General features: G+C 44.0%; 1 protein-coding gene across 2 annotated transcripts in view; it reads right to left on the bottom strand.

Annotated features, from left to right (window-relative positions):
* Nucleotides 1-23,929, bottom strand: part of LOC126469997 (uncharacterized) — a 406,280-nt gene that overhangs the window by 150,476 nt on the left and 231,875 nt on the right. Inside the window, exon 1 of one of the 2 annotated variants that reach the window (XM_050097454.1) lies at nucleotides 9,997-10,066. The exons of the other annotated variant lie outside the window; for it this stretch is intronic. Within the exon in view, the coding sequence (XP_049953411.1) occupies nucleotides 9,997-10,012 (16 nt within the window). The 5' untranslated portion in view covers nucleotides 10,013-10,066. Of the gene's footprint in view, nucleotides 1-9,996; nucleotides 10,067-23,929 lie in introns of those variants that run through there. 2 annotated transcript variants of the gene reach the window in all.

Raw genomic sequence — 23,929 nt, 5'->3', positions numbered from 1 at the left:
TCACTACTAAGTGACTGTAATTGCTTTTCTGTTCTGCGACCGGTTATCTCAATATCTGCAATTTCGACGCTCGTATGGTGATTGACAGGAGGGACTGTGTTACGATCTACGCGGTGAAACTATTTCGGAAGACCGAATTCAGAATTTCGGTATTCTCCCTCTTATCTTCTGTTTCGGTGCCAGTATGGTCTTTGAGAGAATGAATATAAGTTCGAACCGCTTAATGATTTTACATAAGACCAAAACGACTTAGGGTTTTTAATCAAATCGGTTCACAAAATTTTACTTCATAGTCAATGAACGCTTCTCTCATTGCTCTCTTTTCGGTCATTTTCACTTCGTTCAACTATTGTTTGTCAGCTAGGTTTTGACTTCTCATGAATCTGACACGAAGCATGGTTGTATTAATCAGTGATAGTGAACTCGCAAAACAATAGACGATGGAGTTCTAAAAACCGTATTCAGTTACGTTAAGAGTTTCTGCGTGGTATAAAACTGGAGGGTGGTGTGCAGTTCGTGACACTAATTATAGAAGCGACTCATTTAGAAAAAAAAGGAATCTCATATTTCATTCTGAGAGTTCTATGGAAAGTGCTATAATGGTTGTATACAGGAATCAAGACTGGTTGCGGAGTACCGCTCGAGTGTGTAGAGCCCATTCCAAGTCAGCATAAAAAAAAGAGACTGAAGGAATATAAGTGCTGCTATCGTCCTCGTCTCAGCACTCTTTTCGAAAGAACCACCATCAACACCAACAACCCAACAACTGCAGCAAAACTGACGGGAAAACTATCTTTTTCAGTTTATCTTTGCCATTCTGCTTCGTCCTATCGATAAGGGACGTTTGCAAATGTCTCTATCGGTATGAAATACATGTGTATATCAATATAACGACTTAGTTGGCGACTCTCATAGCAACAGCCACTATACCAGAACATCGGCATTCCTGCGTGATTCGCAACGAAAGTGTGGACCACGACATACCTCGCAGAACAATGTGTAAACCTGTGAACCGAAACATAAAACAGTTGAACAGAACCTAGTGTGGTAGAAAAAATTATCCACAGTCGTCGACGTGATTTCTCCTTTATTATGTTTTTCTAAACGAACACTTGCAGTCCGAGGTATTTTTGGATATCGAGTTTCTCCGTTATTTTTGTTGCTCATAGAAACGCTTAGAAATCTTAATAGTAATAGAAGATACTTTTGGAGCTGTCCATTCGAGCTGAAGAATGCGCTTTCTGAGCTGACCTAGTCTTCTTCGCCGCCGGCCGCGGTGGTCTCGCGGTTCTAGGCGCGCAGTCCGGAACCGTGCGACTGCTGCGGTCGCAGGTTCGAATCCTGCCTCGGGCATGGATGTGTGTGATGTCCTTAGGTTAGTTAGGTTTAAGTAGTTCTAAGTTCTAGGGGACTGATGACCACAGCCGTTGAGTCCCGTAGTGCTCAGAGCCATTTGAACCAATCTTCTTCGCCACGTGCTGTTAGCGACAGTCTTACAAAGCGATCGCTCCCACTCATCATCACGGATTCTTCCAAATTTATCGTATACGCAGGACCTGGGCAGAAATGAAAGTGACGGATTGGGAGCTCCAGATGGCCAAACGTTTAGAAAACGATATCAGTTTTGATTAGGGTCGTGCGAGTCATGAGCCATTTATGTTAGCGTAGTTTTCAGACAGTGGTTGGATCAGCTGTAAGAATAAAGAACGGTGATCCGAGAATGGCGGAAACTTTTTCTTTTTTATTTTCAATTTTTACTTCACTTACACTGCAAATAAACTGAAATAATGCGCAGTATAGCGTATCTGTTAAAATCTGCATAAAAGGCATGAAAAGGAAAGGAAAAAGAAAAATTAGGACTGCAAATAATTTCCAAGAAAGGTTTGTAGTTACAGTTTTCACCAGGATTTTGAAAATAACTTTTCAAGTAGAGATTTTAATTAAAGCGTACAGAACTTCGTATTCTGTACCGTTAGCTTAATTTTTATCTGCGAGCAGCCCTCGGCAGCTGAACATGAACAGTAGGTTCCCCTGTTTTTATGATGAATATCTTCCCAGCACGTGAAAATCATCAACCGTAAAATAATAAAAGAATCTAATTTTACATACGAAATTCACGTACCTTCCTGGAAATTTATTTTCAATCCCAAATTTTCCTTTGCCTAGGCTTTTCGTTACTGTAACGAAAACATTAATAAACGCAATACTTGAGGATTTTTTCAGCTCATTTGCGGTATAAGTAAAGTAAAAACTTAAAATAAAAAAAAATGTTTCCGCATAGGAACCCAACCCTGGGATTACCGATCACAAGTCTTCCTGCTGCTCCAACCGCTACGTGTCAACTACGCAAACATAAATGGCTCATACCTCTGCCGAGTCAGGCCAGAAACGCATTTTTTCTAAATTCTTGGCCATCTGGAGCTCCCTCTTCTCTTACTTTCATTTCTGTCCAAGCCCTGCAAAAACCATAAATTTGGCAGCGCTCGCTGTCTAGACTTCATCCAACAGTTCCAAAGCCTTGTTTTCAGGACGTGATGAAGATGACTAGGTTATTTGTAGAAACAATCAGTCCGACTGTACATTCGGTAGAGTATCTTCTACCAGTAGCGCTGAGAAAGTTTCATAAAAGACTAAGTAGACAGTCTGTGTGCAAATTACTGTTTGAAGGGCGGTTCATGAAAAATAAGTACCTTTTTAGTTAGGAGGATGATTCGAATGTAATGACATGATATCCGATGTCTTACTGGAGATAACACGCATCTTTAGCCGAGGTCGTTAACGCTCGCCTATATACTGGTGTTCGGGACGTTCAGCTAGGAGGCAGCCAATTCGAACCGTACTGATGGAAGAAATTTTCGTCTCTTACATTTGGCCGACAAGGGGGGGAGAGACGGCGGCGGTGAGTTGGTGATCACCTAACTTTACACCAAGACCCTGGATTAAATTCCAAACTTCTCCGCAGGATATCATGGAGTGAGATCATGTGACTCTGTTAATGGTGATCCGTCCGTCCTCATGGCGACTTCCTTGGTGCTGCTCAGGAGGGTTTCACCATCTGCATTATCTCAGTATTATAAAACGTAAACATGGTAACATGCTATACACGTTGCTTCACAGTTTTTGCACCAAACTTCTAGGCGTGATAGATCATGTCATGAGAAACAGCTTTTGTTAGAGACAAAATGTTCGCTAAAGCTTTCCGGCGACGTTGCGTATCCTTTCGTATTGGTTATCCCCTGAGAGGTGGCGGGGTGTAGACAGTCTGTGGCGTACATATGCCTTGTGTGGTGGCTATAAAATTCAGTCACCTGCTCCGTGTGAAAGGGGTACGCCCAGCAAAATTAAATTCCCTGATTCGCATCTGACGTACCTTTCTTCGCTTAGAGATACTCATTCATAAGGTTTTCTTGGCGCAGATCGCTCTATCAGTCTACTGGTGTAGGTAGTATGCAGCACACCAGGTTAATAGCTCCTGGTAGACCGGTGAAATCTCGTCGTTCAAGGGCCGGCAAATACTAAAGGACGTCTACCATTGCTCGGAGGTGTCAGCGAACATATTGTCTCCAGCAAAAGTTGCTTCCATGATGTGATCTGTCACCACAAGTATCTTGATGCAAAGACACTGAAATGTCCTGTATACAATCCAGTACAGCAACCTACACTTAACAGATACAGTAAAGACGCAACTCACACACCATGAGGTAAGTGGCAATGGTACACGGAGGAAGAAAACCCTTTCCGATTAGGCGGCTGCTATCCTCCGCGTAATCTCAGCCAATAATGCTATATGACTCTTTCTTTCACAGTGGTGGTACGCGGGGCAGTCAAATGAAAACCGAACACCAGCCACAACCGGATCATCGAACAGTTCCATTCAAAAGTAACTACCACAAGCGTTAAGACATTTATTTCAGTAGCAGACTAGACAATCAATTCTTGTTTCGTAAAGCGCGATCGGCCTCTGGCGGATCCGCAACTGCACCCACGCTCGCATTTCCTTTTCCGCCTGAAGCCGACATCCACGCATGACTTTCTTCAGGTCACTAAAGATGTGAAAATCACACGGTGAAAGATCCGGGCTGTACGGAGGATGTTGCGGTGTTTCCCAACCATATCGCTGAAGGGTAGCCTTCGTCCGATTGACAGTGTGGGGCGGGCGTTCTCGTGCAACACGATGGTTCCATCCGACAGCATTTCGGGCCTGAGGGCAAACGGGAAACCCAACAGTCGAGAAGTTCCACATCTCACCTGCCGAAGAAATCTGAAGCTGTTCACACCAGTTCTTCGACTGCAGGGGCCTTCTCTTCGTCGAGTTCCTCGGACGTGGAACCACAATCAATGCGCAGCGCTATGAAGACAATTCTGAGAAACTGCGTCGCCATTACGCTTCAGTGATTTGCTTACAAAATACCGCAACATTCTCCGTACAGCACGTATGTTTTAGCGTGTGATTTTCACATCTTTGGCGACCTGAAGGACATGCGTTGACGTCCGTTTCAATCGGTCGAGGAAGTGCAAGGGAGGGTGCGGTTGTGAATTCGTCGCCTGCTGGTGTGGCCGAGCGGTTCTAGGAGCTTCAGTCTGGAACCGCTCGACCGCTACGGTCGCAGGTTCGAATCCTGCCTCTGGCATGGATGTGTGTGACGTCCTTAGGTTAGTTGGGTTTAAGTAGTTCTAAGTTCTAGGGGACTGATGACCTCAGATGTTGAGTCCCATAGTACTCAGAGCCATTTGAACCATTTTGTGAATTCGTCAGCTGCCGACCACGTTCTAGTAAACAGGAATTGATCGTCTCGTCTCCCAGTGGGATAAACGTGATAAGGCGTGTGATGATTATTTTTCAATGGAAACATTCCATAGCCCCGTTGCGGCGGGTATTGGTTTTCATTTGACTACCCCTTATACATGGTATTGCCCCATTCCAACATATGAACCGATTCAGATATATAAACTATATACAGAGTGAGTCACTAAAAATTGCCACCTAGAATAACTCCGAAAGTATGATAGTAGCTGAAAAGTTTGTGGGACAAATGTTGCATGGGAAAAAGGGTGCCATCACATGATGTCGGTTTTTTATTTCTAGGTGGGGTCGCTCAGAGATACGAAGGTCAACTTTTTTTTTAATGGGATGTTATAATTTGGTATTTATTTTCTGATAGCGGCACGTTTGATGGATACGCTGTATTCGGCGAATATTTGCTATTTGCACGATATACGAGAGAGAATTGTCAGAGTATGTGCTTCGACAAGTGCCGATGTGATAAGGAATACTATTAAATCCATGATAAGATTGCAGCACTACATTGATACCTTCTGTAAATGGACGTTCATGTCAGCTTTGTGACCTTCGTTGACCTTCAAAGACCTTACTGTTGCACATCTTTGGATGCGTTTCGATAGCCGCTATCAGAAAATAAGTAAGAAACTATAGCATCCCATTGAAAAAAAAAGTTGACCTTCATATCTCTGAAGCGACCCCACCTAGCAACAAAAAACCAACATCATATGATGGCTCCCGTTGTCCCACGCTACATTTATCCCACAAATTTTTCAGCTACTATCATACTTTCGGAGTTATTCTAGGTGGCAATAGTTAGTGACTCACCCTGTATATACTTCTACTGATGTTCTCAAAAACAGTAGGCAGCGTTGTCATTAACAAGTGTTGTATCATCGGCTATTAACAATCAGAGAGAAGCATCGAAATCGGAAACTGAATAGTCCTCAATAGGGAAGCCAGTAGCTAAGAGGGTCTGAGTGCGACCCAGTGGTTCAGTGGTGACCTACGTCTAACAACACAGTCTGCATACTTGCAATTCCTAGTGCAATCAACGTTCATCAATTACGCCTTGTACCCTTCGCTAACACAGTGTAGTGGTACGAAGGCATGCTGAAAAGCAATGCCTCCGATTTTTTTATGTGGAAACTCTTAAAGCTGTTCAAATAAAACAAAGGTTATTAACATTCTGTGTGTGTGTGTGTGTGTGTGTGTGTGTGTGTGTGTGTGTGAAACAGCGGGCTATAATTGGGTTTCCAATTCTAACAGTTCTTCCACACTTAAAGCATCCTTTCCTTCATCATGACAATATCAGACCACACACGAGAGGTGCGATATCTGCAAGAATCCGACGCCTTGGGTTTTACTGTCATCGATCATCATCCATACAGTTCCGACTTGACCCCATTCGATTTTCATCTGTTAACAAAACTTAAACAACACCTTCGAGAACTTCGCTTTGATAGTGATGACGAGGTGCAAGCTGAGTTGAGGCTGTGGTTCCGTCAACAAAGTCAAACGTTCTACAGTGACGGTATCAACAAAATGGTGTCTCGGGAGAAACGTGTTCGTCGCCAGGGAGACTATGTTGAGAAGTGAATATGTAGACATGAAGAATAAGGGTGTAGAATGTAATAACCTTTGTTTAATTTAAAAACGCCTTAAAAGATTTCAGATAAAAAATTCGGAGCCATTACTTTTCAGCACGCCCTTGTAATCTCCTTGGGTAGGGTTATGGTGGTGTATACGGAGTGTTAAAAGGTATTCCATATTTTGAGAGGTGATATTATGGACAAAAACAAGCAAAATATGTCAAGTAAACATGTGCTCTAAATGCGCTTGTTCGTATTCGCTGCTCTGCAACACATCTCTTCTACTGCAATTCCTTTGCTATTATGTACGAGCTACAGAATGCAGTAAGCAAATGAGAACACATTATTCTGTTACTGTGAAACATCGGAACTTCGAATATAATCTACTTGCTATTACATACGACCAGCACTTGTGAGCCAAAGCTAAAGGAGGTGGTAAATGTGTTGATCATCACAGAAAAGCGTGCTTCAGTCCTCTATCTTAGGAAATCACTCACACTCTGAAAACTCCAGAGTAGTCACATATGAGGTGGCTGGTACTGTTGATGCGTTCCTTTAGTGTTTGTAAATCATTAATGGAGTTTGCGTACGCCAAAGATTTCAAGGTCCCCCGCAAGCAAGACTCCACAGGATTAAGATAGGGTGAACGAGTTGGCCAACGTGCTGAGCCTCCCCGATCAGTCAATTGCCCAATGAATGCCTGTGTGAGGTATCCTGGGACATTTGGGTGAAAATGTGCTGGGCCGGCCGGAGTGGCCGTGCGGTTCTAGGCGCTACAATCTGGAACCGAGCGACCACTACGGTCGCAGGTTCGAATCCTGCCTCGGGCATGGATGTGTGTGATGTACTTAGGTTAATTAGGTTTAATTAGTTCTAAGTTCTAGGGGACTGATGACCTCAGAAGTTAAGTCGCATAGTGCTTAGAGCCATTTGAACCATTTTTGGAAATGTGCTGGTGCTCCATAATGCACGAACCACATCTCCAGTAGTTGTTGGAATGATACCTCTTCTATCAGGACAGACAAGTCGTTTGGCAGAAACTGAAGATACCTCGCACCAGTCAGCCTGTTTGGTCGTATGTTGTGTCCTATTAGTCTGTCACCAATAATTCCTCCCTCACATTAATTGAAAATCGGCGCTGATATCATGCTACATCAACTGCGCGTGGATTTGCATCAGCTCACACATGCTGGCTATGAAAATTGATAATTTTATCTAGCGTGAAACAAGCCTCGTCTGCGAACAGTATCTTTGTTGCGAAAAGTGGATCTTCACCACATCTTTGTAACAGCCACTGGGAGAGTTGCCTTCTGGTAGGCTGATATTGTGACGGAACGCTGGCAGATGTTTACTGCTTGCTCAAAAATGGCTTTGAGCACTATGCGACTTAACTTCTGAGGTCATCAGTCGCCTATAACTTAGAACTAATTATACCTAACTAACTTAAGGACATCACACACATCCATTCCCGAGGCAGGATTCGAACCTTCTACCGTAGCGGTCGCTCGGTTCCAGACTGTAGCGCCTAGTACCGCACGGCCACTCCGGCCGGCTACTGCATGCTGTAACCACAGAAAATAACTGAGGAATGTGTCCCCGTTTGTTTATTGCATTCTGCAGGTCCTTCGTAATAGCAAAGGACTTGTACAAGAAGATACGTGATTCGCGGTAGATATTAAGGTATGCATTTTAGAACCTATGTTTACTCGACATTTTTGCCTCGTTTTGGTCCATACTTCCTCCTCTAAAAATACGGAATACTTTTTTTAACATACTGTATACGTACTTGTATGGTGATGACGTTCTCGAAAACAGAAGGCACGGTTGCCGTGAATCAGTGCTGTAGCATCGTCTTCTGGCAGTTTGAGAGAATAAGCGGAAGTGGCAGCTGAATAATTCATAAAGGAGAAGCCGAGAGACGAGAAGGTCAGAGTGCGACCCAATAGGTCAACGACAATCCGCGTCTGACAAAACAGTCAACATACTTGCAGTTTCTGGTGTAACGACTCGATTCCCACTCTGGAGGGCGACGTTTCAACTACATCTATATCGACATCTACATCTACATCAAGAACATCCATAAACCACCTAACGGTGCGTGGCGGAGAATAATTCTGGTTCCACTAACTGATCCCTCCTTCCCTGTTCCACTCGTGAATGGCGGTTGGGAAGAATGATTGTCAGTGAGCCTCTGCATTGGCTTTAATTTCTCGAATTTTTTCGTCGTGATCATTACGCGAGACGTATGTGGGAGGAATTAAAATGTTGTCAGATTCTTACTGGAAAGTGCTGTCTCGAAATTTCAGTAGAAAACCTCTCCGTGATACCCAGCGCCCCTCTTGTAACGACTGCCAATGGAAACTTCCTGGCGGATTAAAACTGTGTGCCGGACCGAGACTCGAACTCGGGACCTTTTCCTTTCGCGGGCATATCAGCGCACACTCCGCTGTAGAGTGAAAATTTCATTCTAGAAACATCCCCCAGGCTGTGGCTAAGCCATGTCTCCGCAATATCCTTTCTTCCAGGAGTGCTAGTTCTGCAAGGTTCGCAGGAGAGCTTCTGTGTAGTTTGGAAGGTAGGAGACGAGGCACTGTTGGAATTAAAGCTGTGAGGACGGGGCGTGAGTCGTGCTTGGGTAGCTCAGTCGGTACAGCACTTTCCCGCGAAATGCAAAGGTCCCGAGTTCGAGTCTCGGTCGGGCACACAGTTTTAATCTGCCAGGAAGTTTCATATCAGCGCACACTCCGCTGTAGAGAGAAAATTTCATTCTAGACTGCCAATGGAGTTTGTTGAACAACTCGGTACTGCTCCCGCGACGCTCATCGTTAGATCTTGTCTGCCTCTTCTATCATTCCTACCTGGTAAGGTTCTCATATTGATGAACAATACTCAGGAATCAGACGAACAAGCGCCTTGTAAGCCACTTCCTTCGTGGATGAGTTACATTTCGTTAAGATTCACATCCCCGTCCGGCCATCTGGATTTAGGTTTTCCGTGATTTCCCTAAATCGCTGAAGGCAAATGCCGTATTCGTTCCTTCGAAATGGCACTGCCGATTTAATTCCCATCATCAACTACAGTGCTGCGCCCATGTCTGTCGCGCCACATGGTTACATCGTTCCAAATAGTGTACAATTACTGACAGTCTTGACATTTTACACTGTTCACAAACACAGGGTAATGGTAAGGTTGTAAGATGGCCTGCCGGTATTTATGACAACTTTACGGTGTTTGTTACCTTCCACTTCAGACAAAAAAATAATGATACGACTGGTGACACGTGTAAATACATGTGACACATGCCCACGCACGAACAAAGCCAATAAGACGTGCTGAAGCGATGTATGGTGACAGCAAGAGAATGACAGCCTTAAGCAAGGACTTAGACTTCAGGTGAATCGTGAATTGCGTCGTTTCCAGCTAAAATAAAGGCCATTTACTTGCACTCTTACAATGGCGATTCACTTTCTTAAATGACTAAAGTAGCTAATGGGTCAGTCTCGTGCGCCAAAGCACGTAGAGACGCAAAAGCTGCCAGCTATGGAGAATTACAGAAGCAGTAGACGTGAACTGCCGCTAGTAAGAGCGTTCTCAGAGGGCGATTGGTGCGTGGTAGCGCCTTACCTGCGATGAGGCTCATGGCGCCAGCCAAGCGACATAGCGGCAGCGGACCCACTGCCGTCGATACGCCGGCAGACGCCGACCCACGCCGGCCGCCCCCGCTGCCCGCCCCCGCTGCCGCACCTGCGCACTGCTCACCGCCTCCACAGCCTCATTAACGTCTCTCGTAATTACATGTCTACGCGTATCGATCACCAGGTTGACAGCTTACAAGAGGCTGCCGTTAACATCGCTTTTGTGAGGTTGTCAACGACATTGGCGTGTCGTTTTGGGACGTTGATAAATCTCTTCTTACTCCTCGAAACGAACCTTCGTCTTCGCTTTAGTTTTAAAATCTGGTTTTCTGTAAATTCCCGTTGTAATTTAATGATATAAGGGGCAGTCATATGAGAACGAGACAGATGGGAAAAGAGTAAGTAAACTGTCAACTATTTCAAAAGTACTCGCCATAACTGTTAATATGTTATCCCACTGTGAAAGATGCCGGTCAGTGTCTTCATGGAAAAATGTTTGCGCTTACCTACGAAAAAATGGCTACTCAGGCGTGCACCTCTCCGACTGAAGCAAATCGACGGCCACGAACGTCTTACTTCGCGGCTCCGAAAGTATGCAAATCGCATGGGGAGTAATCGGGACTGTATGGAGGATGTGTAAGGACTCTCCAGTGAAACTTCTGCAGCATAGTGGAAACAACATGCCAACAAAATGCTCGCCCATAAGTTGCCAAGGCTGTTTCGAGTACGCTGCAAAAGTTTCGCTGGAAATCCGTAACACATCCTCCATACAGTGCTGATTTCTCCCCATACGATTTCCGTACTTTTGGAGCCGTGAAGAAAGACATTCGTGCCGGCGATTTGCTTCGGACGAAGAGACGCACGCGTAGGTACAATCACGGTTTCGTACGCAACCGCAAACATTTTTCCATGAAGGGACTGACCGTCTTGTTCACAGTGGGATATATGTATTAACATCTATGGCGATTACTTTTGAAATAATAAACAGTTTAGTTACTTTTTCCTCATCTGTCTCGTTTTCATTTGAGGGCCCTTATAGTACACTACTGGTCATTAAAATTGCTACACCAAGAAGAAATGCAGATGATAAACGGGTATTCATTGGACAAATATATTATACTAGAACTGACATGTGATTATATTTTCACGCAATTTGGGTGCATAGATCCTGAGATATCAGTACCTAGAACAACCACCTCTGGCCGTAATAACGGCCTTGATACGCCTGGGCATTGTGTCAAACAAAGCTTGGATGGCGTGTACAGGTACAGCTGCCCATGCAGCTTCAACATGGTACCACAGTTCATCAAGAGTAGTGACTGGCGTATTGTGACGAGCCAGTTGCTCGGCCACCACTGACCAGACGTTTTCAGTTGGTGACAGATCTGGAGAATGTGCTGGCCAGGGCAGCAGTCAGACATTTTCTGTATCCAAAAAGGCCCGTACAGGACCTGCAACATACGGTCGTGCATTATCCTGCTGAAATGTACGGTTTCGCAGCGATCGAATGCAGAGTAGAGCCACGGGTCGTAACACATCTGAAATGTAACGTCCACTGTTCAAAGTGCCGTCAATGCGAACAAGAGGTGACCGCGACGTGTAACCAATGGCACCCCATACCATCACGCCGGGTGATAACGCCAGTATGGCGATGATGAATACACGCTTCCTATTTGCGTTCACTTCGATGTCGCCAAACACGGATGCGACCATCATGATGCTGTAAACAGAACATGGATTCATCCGATAAAATGACGTTTTGCCATTCGTGCACCCAGGTTCGTCGTTGAGTACACCATCGCAGGCGCTCCTGTCTGTGATGCAGCGTCAAGGGTAACTGCAGCCATGGTCTCCGAGCTGATGGTCCATGCTGCTGCAAACGTCGTCGAACTGTTCGTGAAGATGGTTGTTGTCTTGCTAACATCCCTATCTGTTGACTCACGGATCGAGACGTGGCTGCACGATCCGTTACAGCCATGCGGATAAGATGCCTATCATCTCGACTGCTAGTGATACGAGGTCGTTGGGATCCAGCACGGCGTTCCGTATTACCCTCCTGAACCCACCGATTCCATTTTCTGCTAACAGTAATTGGATCTCGACCAACGCGAGCAGCAATGTCGCGATACGATAAACCGCAATCGCGATAGGCTACAATCCGACCTTTATCAAATTCTGAGACGTGATGGTACGCATTTCTCCTCCTTACACGAGGCACCACAACAACGTTTCACCAGGCAACGCTGGTCAACTGCTGTTTGTATATGAGAAATCGGTTGGAAACTTTCCTCATGTCAGCACGTTGTAGGTGTCGCCACCGGCGCCAATCTTGTGTGAATGCTCTGAATAGCTAATCATTTGCATATCACAGCATCTTCTTCCTGTCGGTTAAATTTCGCGTCTGTAGCACGTCATCTTTGTGGTGTAGCAATTTTAATTTCTAATGGTCTTACTCGCTGGTGTGCGTCTTCTTGGGCTTGTTTTCACGAGCCCGTCGTGTCTGCAGTTTTTTCATGTCTCGATGCCCTGCTCTGAGTTAATTTCAGTATGGGCTATATGCGGCATAGACATTTATTTGAGAGCTGACATTTATAGCGTCAGCTAATATTATTCTGAAGCCACTTTATCTTTTTTTAAATTACATTTGAACTCATCCTGTTTCGGCTTATATTAACGTCCTGTTTGCAGCCTTCTAATACATCATAGTAAACTGTGCATACGATCAACGATACCTAGCGGCCAAACCTCCTTAGCTGTTTGTACTGCAACTGTAAGCACAATGTGCCAACGACGGCCCTGCATCACGGGGCATCAATGTTCATCCCAGTGTTATCACGGTTTTATATTTTGTGACAATGCCAATCATTGCTAAAAAAATTTATTCGCTTGTTTTACTAAGTTTAAGGAGGCAAGTATGTTACTTGTTATATGCTTCGCAGGTCATGTCGATCAACGCTGCTACTTACACTGTTGTAACTTATCATAGTACTTTTACTCATAAATACGCCAATTGTTTCTTTCTTAACTCAATCTGATGATGATCGTAACGATCGAAACCGGCTATTGAATTAAATCAACAAATTTGCGCTCAAAGACTGTTTTGTTTTCCACGTATTCTTAAACACTGGATCGCTGTTATCTTCAAGGTGATCTTGTCAGCCCTCACCAAAGTCGAGAAATTTGCTGTTCACCTCGAACAGCCTTAGTTCATTTTTTGATAAACACTTGTCATACACAACATTTAAGATTAAAAGCATTGGCCATCGCTGGCCACTACTTTCTCCGATATTTCGGACAATATATGAACGCCACGGCGGAAAATCTGGGCGCATTTTGAGGAGATCCAAGAATCGATTCAATTTAGCACTTGTTCATATGACCGGAAGTGCTGATCACACAGGCCGTGTGCCATTGATCTGAATAGGTGGTAGTCAGGTCGAGCTATGTTTGGAGGATACGGCGGGGGGATGAGACTTCCCATTTCAACGTTTCCACTTATATCTTGGCGGGATTTGCAACATGAAATCGAGCATTGTCATGCTACAAACTCACCTTTTCATGTCAATCTTTGTACAGCAGCCTTTTGTCTTTCAGTGCTCGACTCAGTAGCATCAACTGCTTTCGATAACGATCTCCTGTGATTGTTTCCACCGGTTTCAGTAGCTTCGAAAACCTTTTTTCTTCCACCGCTATCCCAGTCTTTGACGTCAAAATCACCGTTATTGAAGCGCTGAATCCAATCTCTGCAGGTTCCTTCACTAAGAGGTGCCTCACCATAGGTCTTACCCAGCATTTTATGAGCCTCAGCTGCAGATTGCTTCATGATAAAGCAGAAAATTAAAACTACACGGAAATAACGAGAATTGGGATCTTAAGTTGACATATTGAATAGAAATCGACTTAATGGTGCCATGACAAATCGACTAATATTTTGATGGCGTTATGTTTACAAGTACTTGAGCTTATTTTATGATACTTACGACGTACCACCTGCACCATCACTTGCCGCTACTACCATCTGTTTGCAGAACGGCGGAAGCAAAGTTATAAACCTAATACGTTGTTAAGCTGAAGGCTGTCGGAAGCCAGAAAGAGCACTCCAAGATAGGAAATCAGAGACACAATGCGGAGAGCAGGCAGAAGTGTTATCGCTTAGGCAAATAAATGTAAATGTCGCGTGACTAGGGCCTTCCGTCGGGTAGACCGTTCTCCGGGTGCAAGTCTTTCGATTTGACACCACTTCGGCGACTTGCTCGTCGGTGGGGATGAAACGATGATGATTAGGACAACACAACGCCCAGTCCCTGAGCGGAGAAAATCTCCGACACAGCCGGGAATCAAACCCGGGCTCTTAGGATTGACCTTCCGTAGCGCTGACCACTCAGCCACAGGGGGTGGACACCGTTTAGGTGACCAACTGTAAATAGTAACGACAGAAGCCTGGTCCAGGGTATAGGTTTCACTTCAGAGAATTGACTGATAACTTCATTCACTACCTAGAAGCTGTTTTAAAGTGTCTTAGTAGACAATGGTAGCAATCAGGCACGTCTCAGCACAGAAAACAAGCTTGATACTTCCTCCTGGAATCAAGCAACGTCAGTGATTTTACACTGGTTAGAGTGAGATTGGAAATGAGTAAAACTGCTGGAACAGCAGTCCTCACTCGCTAGAGGCCTCACGGAGGGGCCATGTGACGTAAAACACCGTTGTTACTAGCCATAAGAGGACGGACAATGATGTTTAGCTTTCAGCTGAACGTTGTTTCTGTCATACTTGTTTGTTACTGTAAAAACCGGGGACATCCCTACCTACAGATAGGAGAGGGGAGGGATCTTACTGTGATCAAAGGCGCCCTGGAGGTGCAGAGCCGCACATCAGATTGGCCGATGTCCTTAAAGTGCCAGTTGGCGGGTGGACTATAGATAGGGAGAAATAGTGCGTTTCCACGATCCTTTTAAAAACCCAGGTATTTGCATTCAATAGAATTCTCAGTCAGACTGTTGGCACCCCACCTACACTTGTCACTCGTCGGCAGCTACGGGAAAGCTCCGACAAACCTGTTTTTCTCACTTGGAGTGCTGCTCTCAATATTTGTATTTTACAATGCAGTTGGTAATTGCTGCTTCTGTTAGCTCTCAACCCACGGGCTCAGACACTGACTTCCGTTGCGCAACCCGTCGCATCCTTTGCTTTTCTAGTGCGTCGCATCCTTTGCTTTTCTAGTACTTAGAATTAGCCTGTAGTGACTAGTTAGTCTGAAGAAAATACTTAAGTTTATTCAGACGCTGAAGTCCCCTGAGTCTCCTGCGAGTATCCTATCGAATCCCAAAATTAACGCCTCTCGTAGGGGCCCTGTGAAAGTGTTTGGCGCTGTTTCAACCAATCGACTTGCCGTCGCTGGAAGTTTGTCTTTCTCCATTTGCTCCTAACCGTTCGGGAATTGCAGACTGACCAATAAATCTCTCTCTCTCTCTCTCTCTCTCTCTCTCTCTCTCACGGAAGGGCACGAGATACAAAATATATAGTTTGTGTATAACCTCCCGGACGTTATCGAGGTGGATGGAAGCCAACTGAGTGCTTAGAGGAACAAAACCAAACGTTGGAAACGTCTAGGTGCCCAACAACGCTGTAGAGAATGAGGAACAAAGAGGAAGCACAAATAGAGAACATTGCTTCATCTTTCTTGGCAAACAAAAACATCCGCTGCTCGGTAATACGAGAAACGATTAGAGCGCATGCACACAAAGATAAGTGGAAAAATGAGCACCCATAATGCGTAATACTGCTCACTTATCTACGACTAAACCCATACTCCGTAAGCCACATTAGTATGTAGCGGAAGATACTTCTGGTTCCACTATCTTCCCCCCTTCTCTATTCGCGAATGGTTGTCGGTAACATCGGTGAGCTTTCTGATCCCTCTAATATTCTCGTTGTGGTCATATCACAATACGTATGTGGGAGTAAGCGATATGCATAATGATTCTTCCGGAAAAGTGCTCTCTCGGAATTTTTACAGTGAAACTTTCAGTGACACACAATGTCTCTCTTGCTGCGTCTGCCAGAGGAGTTTGTTAAGCATTTCTGTAACGGTCTCGTGCGGACTCAACCAAACTCAAAGCACAGCTCTTCGTTTGATTTTCTTTATCTTTTACATGGACCCAATCTAATAAGTGTACCAGATTGATCAGCAGTACTCAAGGATCGGATTTACAAGTGTTTTGTAATCCACTTCTTTCGTCGAAAAATTGCATTTTATTAAGATGTTCCCAATGAATCTTACCCTGGCATCTTCTTTCCTACAATATGTCTTATGCAGTAATTCCACTTTATGTCATTCCGGATAGTTACCCAAGGTATTTTTCGGTATTTACAGTTTCTAGCGACTTGTTGCCAATAATGAAATCGGAAATTAGTAGATTCTTTCGCCTGTCTACGTGCAGTATGTCACATTTATTTACGTTCAGGTTCAACTGCCTGTCCCTGCACCATTATTCTACCCTCTGCAGTTCTTCTTACATTTCACATCCTTCCTGTAGATAATCTAGCCTCAGGGAATTCATAACGTTATCAACTAAATCATCAAAACATACTGTACACCGTTAAGGGCCCTGTCACACTTCCTTGGGGTAGTAGCATTCTTACACACAATGCAGAGTATAGGCCTTAACCAATGTCAAAATTGCTTATTATCAGTGATTGGTCTACATGACCTGAGATAATTTTCTTTTATGCAAGCAATTTGCGTCTTGCACCGTGGCCAGCTTCACTACACGGACACAATAGGATTTAAATTCCCATGTGACCATCCTGATTTATCCTTAACGTGATTTCACTAATTAATTTCAGCTGTACATCTACAAGGTTCCTTCGACAATGGCACTGTCCACTGCCTACCTCCGTTTTATTCAACTAAGCTGATGTTCTACCTGTAATTACACTGGTGTATATGGAACATTTAGCTCTAGCGTTCGTTTCTTTCTATGGATGATATTGTTACAGCGCAGAATAATAAGGGGTAAGAAATTAGAAACTTTTATTGAAACTCATTAAGCAGGAAGCGAGCCAGTATGTCGCAAGTGGTCCCGGCAATTGGCATATTACGACACACTCTGCCTAGTGAGAATACTCATTCAGCAGAAAGAAGACTGTGTCAGAAAACCAAAGGAAGCGAGACAAACATATCTGTTAGCTCATAACACATGGTGCAAGCAACTCTATCTCTTACACAAGAGTATGTAGTGCGGAACTGACACAGCATTTTACAGTCTGTAAGTGAATATAGCAGAATAAGGAGGATACATGCAGTTATTGCGAACTGAACCTCACGTCATAGCCTCACACTAGCTCCTTTAAATTACTCCAGCTTTCCAGCTCTTGTCGGAAGTTTATCATTGGGATCAATGGCATTAACAGTAATAGCACTTGATTTCAAGATTACGACACTGTAGTGAATCTGTGTCCTAGATGGTACAGCACAGTTTATGAACTAGCTGGAGCTGTACCTGATGAACTTCCTGCTGTCTGCCACCTACCATCTACGGATGGAAAATTGACATCACTGGATGCAGCCAGCACTGAACTTCAACATGAAAGCCAGCAACAGGGCCTCATGAGGTCCACGTTCCTGTTCAACATCCAGGCACCACCAGGAGCTTCCCTACCAGGACAGTAGGGAGGAAGTCAACCGGCCACATGACTACCGACACCGGGTATACCTCTGATGGGTCATCAACGGTCATTGTAGAATTAGGAGTGGGACGGAGGACACTGCAGTGGTCAGCACGAGACCACTTCGCGCTGGGCAACGGCCGCTCTTGCCCCCAGCAACCCGCAATGGCGCCGAAGTCGCAGCACCTCGCTTGGGTATGCAAAAGCTGAGATGACTCGACAGACGTCAGCTAGAATCCAACATGCAGCTGGATGAAGCATTATCCGAGGCTGATGCCGAAAAACGAAGACTTCTAAACGTTGAGGATAAATGATTAAACTCTAATGATGTTTCACTAACGTCGAAGACGCTGCACATGTTTCCAACAGCTGTCCTGACTTCATGCAGAGGTGTATCTGCCTTGCCCCTCTGTAATATTTATTTGAAAAATTTTCGCTGTAAGTTTCTCTTTCGTGTTTTTCATATAAAATAAAGGCGCTTTTTCCTTCGTTCTTCTGTCCTTTACCTCGTTCACGATTGCGCTGTATTTCTGTTAGGTCTTCCAATCTGTGATTTCCTATCTCGAAGAACCCAGTTTGTGCCTCTGTATCATCTATTTAATTTTAAACCAGGAAGTTAGGGGTGGCATTTACAGTAGACAGAGGAAAAGATATTCGTAAGGACCACTCTGTTTCATCTGCCAGTCATATGTAGTCAGTTTTTGATACACGAGTGTTGTTTCCAATCTGTTTTTTTTTTTTCGGTGTGGTGTTTTAGTTGAGTTGTCTCTCGATATCGGTGTCTCTTACTTGCCATTTTTTGTTGCTGAATCATGAAACCACTACTATTATCAACATTTACGGTGCTAGAACACCATTTTACTGTAAATTAAAACTAGTTGCTTTAATCTACCGTGTAATCTTTTAAAATCGTGTTCTAAAAGTTTCGATAGTTTCCAGGAGCGTTCTTCTAACTTGTAACGAGGTCGCATGTCACTCAGATTCAAAGGACGGATCCTAAGGAAACCTAATTTAGACAGAAAAAACTGCGAAACCTACGTGCGACCGATTACTGAATTTTACTTGTCAGTCCGGTATACTTAATAGAGAACATTCAACTAAGAACAGTTCGCATCTACACCGGCCCGCAAGAGCAACACAGAGATACTCATCCCACACAAGTGACAGACGTGACAAGACCGATATTGTGCACCGCGGAGAGGTTTACTGTTAAAATTCCAAAAGCGTAATTTCAGAGAAGAGTCAAGGAACACATTAAGTCTTCCATTGTATTGTTGTTGTTGTTGTTGTCTTCAGTCCTGAGACTGGTTTGATGCAGCTCTCCATGCTACTCTATCCTGTGCAAGCTTCTTCATCTCCCAGTACTTACTGCAACCTACTCCTTCTGAATCTGCTTAGTGTATTCATCTCTTGGTCTCCCTCTACGATTTTTACCCTCCACGCTGCCCTCCAATGCTAAATTTGTGATCCCTTCATGCCTCAGAACATGTCCTACCAACCTGTCCCTTCTTCTTGTCAAGTTGTGCCACAAACTCCTCTTCTCCCCAATTCTATTCAAAACCTCCTCATTAGTTATGTGATCTACCCATCTAATCTTCAGCATTCTTCTGTAGCACCACATTACAAAAGCTTCTATTCTCTTCTTGTCCAAACTATTTATCGTCCATGTTTCACTTCCCTACATGGCTACACTCCATACAAATACTTTCAGAAACGACTTCCTGACACTTAAATCTATGCTCGATGTTAAGAAATTTCTCTTCTTCAGAAACGCTTTCCTTGCCATTGCCAGTCTACATTTTATATCCTCTCTACTTCGACCATCATCAGTTATTTTGCTCCCCAAATAGGAAAACTCCTTTACCACTTTAAGTGTCTCATTTCCTAATCTAACTCCCTCAGCATCAGCCGACTTAATTCGACTACATTCCATTATCCTCGTTTTGCTTTTGTTTATGTTCATCTTATATCCTCCTTTCAAGACACTGTCCATTCCGTTCAACTGCTCTTCCAAGTCCTTTACTGTCTCTGAAAGAATTACAATGCCATCAGGGAACCTCAACGTTTTTATTTCTTTTCCATGGATTTTAATACCTACTCCGAACTTTTCTTTTGTTTCCTTTACTGCTTGCTCAATACACAGATTGAATAACATCGGGGACAGGCTACAACCCTGTCTCACTCCCTTCCCAACCACTGCTTCCCTTTCATGCCCCTCGCTTCTTATAACTGCCATCTGGTTTCTGTACAAATTGTAAATAGCCGTTCGCTCCCTGTATTTTACCCCTGCCATCTTTAGAATTTGAAAGAGAGTATTCCAGTCAAAATTGTCAAAAGCTTTCTCTAAGTCTACAAATGCTAGAAACGTAGGTTTGCCTTTCCTTAATCTATTTTCTAAGATAAGTCGTAGGGTCAGTATTGCCTCACGTGTTCCAACATTTCTGCGGAATCCAAACTGATCTTCCCCGAGGTCGGCTTCTATCAGTTTTTCCATTCGTCTGTAAAGAATTCGCGTTAGTATTTTGCAGCTGTGACTTATCAAACTGATAGTTCTCTGTCAACACCTGCTTTCTTTGGGATTGGAATTATTATATTCTTCTTGAAGTCTGAGGGAATTTCGCCTTTCTCATACATCTTGCTCACCAGATGGTAGAGTTTTGTCAGGACTGGCTCTCCCAAGGCTGTAAGCAGTTCTAATGGAATGTTGTCTACTTCCGGGGCCTTGTTTCGACTTAGGTCTTACAGTGCTCTGTCAAACTCTTCACGCAGTAACATATCTCCCATTTCATCTTCATCTACCTCCTCTTCCATTTCCATAATATTGTCCTCAAGAACATCACCCCTGTATAGACCCTCTATATACTCCTTCCACCTTTCTGCTTTCCTTTCTTTGCTTAGAACCGGGTTTCCATCTGAGCTCTTGATATTCGTACAAGTGGTTCTCTTTTCTCCAAAGGTCTCTTTAATTTTCCTGTAGGCAGTATCTACCTTACCCCTAGTGAGATAAGCCTCTACATCCTTACATTTGTCCTCTAGCCATCCCTGCTTAGCCATTTTGCACTTCCGATCGATCTCATTTTTGAGACGTTTGTATTCCTTTTTGCCTGCTTCATTTACTGCGTTTTTATATTTTCTCCTTTCATCAATTTAATTCAATATTTCTTCTGTTACCCAAGGATTTCTACTAGCCCTTGTCTTTTTACCTACTTGATCTTCTGCTGCCTTCACTACTTCATCCCTCAGAGCTACCCATTCTTCTTCTACTGTATTTCTTTCCCCCATTCCTGTCAATTGTTCCCTTATGCTCTCCCTGAAACTCTGTACAACCTCTGGTTCTTTCAGTTTATCCAGGTCCCATCTCCTTAAATTCCCACATTTTTGCAGTTTCTTCAATTTTAATCTACAGTTCATAACCAATAGATTGTTGTCAGAGTGCACATCTGCCCCTGGAAATGTCTTACAATTTAAAACCTGGTTCCTAAATCTCTGTCTTACCATTATATAATCTATCTGATACCTTCTAGTATCTCCAGGATTTCTCCATGTATACAACCTTCTTTTATGATTCTTGAACCAAGTGTTAGCTATGATTAAGTTACGTTCTGTGCAAAATTCTACCAGACGGTTTCCTCTTTCATTTCTCTCCCCCAATCCATATTCACCCACTATGTTTCCATCTCTCCCTTTTCCTACTCTCGAATTCCAGTCACCCATGACTATTAAATTTTCGTCTCCCTTAACTACCTGAATAATTTCTTTTATCTCATCATACATTTCATCAATTTCTTCATCATCTGCAGAACCAGTTGGCATATAAACTTGAACTATCGCAGTAGGCATGGGCTTCGTGTCTATCTTGGCCACAATAATGCGTTCACTATGCTGTTTGTAGTAGCTTACCCGCACTCCTATTTTTTTATTCATTATTAAACCTACTCCTGCATTACCCCTATTTGATTTTGTATTTATAACCCTGTATTCACCTGACCAAAAGTCTTGTTCCTCCTGCCACCGAACTTCAATAGTTCCCACTATATCTAACTTTAACCTATCCATTTTCCTTTTTAAATTTTCTAACCTACCTGCCCGGTTAAGGGATCTGACATTCCACGCTCCGATCCGTAGAACGCCAGTTTTCTTTCTCCTGAGAATGACTTCCTCTTGAGTAGTCCCTGCCCGGAGATCCGAATGGGGGACTATTTTACCTCCGGGATATTTTACCCAAGAGGACGCCATCATTATTTAACCATACAGTAACGCTGCATGCCCTCGGGAAAAATTACGGCTGTAGTTTCCCCTTGCTTTTAGCCGTTCGCAGTACCAGCACAGCAGGGCCGTTTTTGTTAGTGTTACAAGGCCATATTTGTCAATCATCCAGACTGTTGCCCCTGCAACTACTGAAAAGGCTATTGCCCCTCTTCAGGAACCACACGTTTGTCTGGCCTCTCAACAGATACGGCCATCTGTATCGTTGAGGCACGCAAGCCTACCCACCAACGGCAAGGTCCATGGTTCATGGGGGTAGGTCCACTGTATATATATATATATATATATATAGAAAAAAAGACAATGACAGTAAAATAAAAAAAAATAAAAGAAGATTCGAGCTCATACGGAGTATTAGGAAAAATCATTTTCTTCCGCGCACCATTCCAGGCTGGAACAGGAAAAGGAGGAAATGATGGTGATCTAGATGGTAAAGTGACTTGTAGAGTATATACGTAAAAAAAACTTAAGGTATGAGATACGTTCCATTTTTTTCATTTGGTAATTAATTTCATCCTCTTACTTGCGTAAGCAATAGTTTGCTACTGTTAAATTGTCAGCTATTCTCTGGGATCATTACCAGCACTTAGCGAAGTGATGCTGTGCGTAACACAGTCCAATCGTATCCTCAAGGAGCGAAGTTCAAATCCTTGTCCGGTCTTCTAGTTTTGCACAGCTCAGTCGCATGAAAGTGACCACATGTCAAAAGCTTTAAAAACCACATTTTGCAGCGCGGAACGCTGGCTAAGTTGTAGGAAGAGAGTCAATGAAAGGTATCGACAGGGATGTGGAGCCATGACGACTCCAATGCTACGATCAGTTTCGCTAGGTTTCTCAGTTGAGGATCCATGAGGTGAACAGCCCGATCGAAGTGGTCCCACAGAGTGTCCATTGAATTTAAATCTGGGGAGTTTGGTGGCCAGGGGAGCACGCTAAACTCATCCTGGTGCTCTTTGAAACATTCACGTACACTGAGAGCTGTGTGACACGTTGAATTGTCCTACCGGTAGATTGGTAGATGCCGTGGTGCCGAGGAGAAACAAACTTCATATCTGGGAGGACATGGTCCCCAAGGATAGCTGCATATCTGTGTTGATCCATTATGCCTTCCAGAATGACAAGATCAGCCAGTGAATGAACCAAAAAATTCCCCTGACCATGCTCCAACGATTGTTACAGGGTGTTTGCTTTCAGATGTTTCACGCCGTACACGCCAGCAGCCATCTCTTCGATGGAGCATAAAACATTATTCGTCTAAAAAGGCTACCTGTCGCCAATCAGTGAACGTTCAGTTGCGATACTAGAGTGCAAATTCCAGCTTTCTACGCCGACAAAGGGCTGTAAGCGTGGGTGCGTGAATCAGGCGCCTGCTGCAATGGCCCAAATGTAGCAATGTTCGCTCAACAGTTGTTGAGGAGACACTGTGGTGGCTTCTTGGTTCATCTGGATTGTCAGTTGCTCAACAGTTGAACATCTATTCGCTGGTACACATCTCCGCAAATCGTCGTTCACTCTTGTCATCTATGGCCCCTGGTGCACCACAGTAGTCTCGGTGTCAGTTTTGGATCGTACCATTTTGTCATGCACGGCGTACTTTAACTGCGACGGCACTCGAACAGTTAACGAACTCGCTCTTTCGGAAATGGTTGGTTCAAATGGCTCTGAGCACTATGGGACTTAAACTGCTGAGGTCATCAGTCCCCTAGAAGTTACAACTACTTAAACCTAACTAACCTAAGGACATCACACACATCCATGCCCGAGGCAGGATTCGAACCTGCGACCGTAGCGGTCGCGCGGTTACAGACTGTAGCGCCTAGAACCGCATGGCCACCCCGGCCGGCCTTTCGGAAATCCGTCACCCTTAGCCCGAAAGCCAAAGCTCATGCTCCTCCGTTTCCGGATTACGGAAACGACTGCTCTGTTATTTGAGTCCTCCTGACACGCTTTATATACACTGAAGAACCAAAGAAGCCTAATGTCAT

The sequence above is a fragment of the Schistocerca serialis genome, chromosome 3, assembly GCF_023864345.2.
Source record: "Schistocerca serialis cubense isolate TAMUIC-IGC-003099 chromosome 3, iqSchSeri2.2, whole genome shotgun sequence".
NCBI lineage: Eukaryota > Metazoa > Arthropoda > Insecta > Orthoptera > Acrididae > Schistocerca > Schistocerca serialis.
This window is presented reverse-complemented; position numbering and strand designations above follow the sequence as displayed.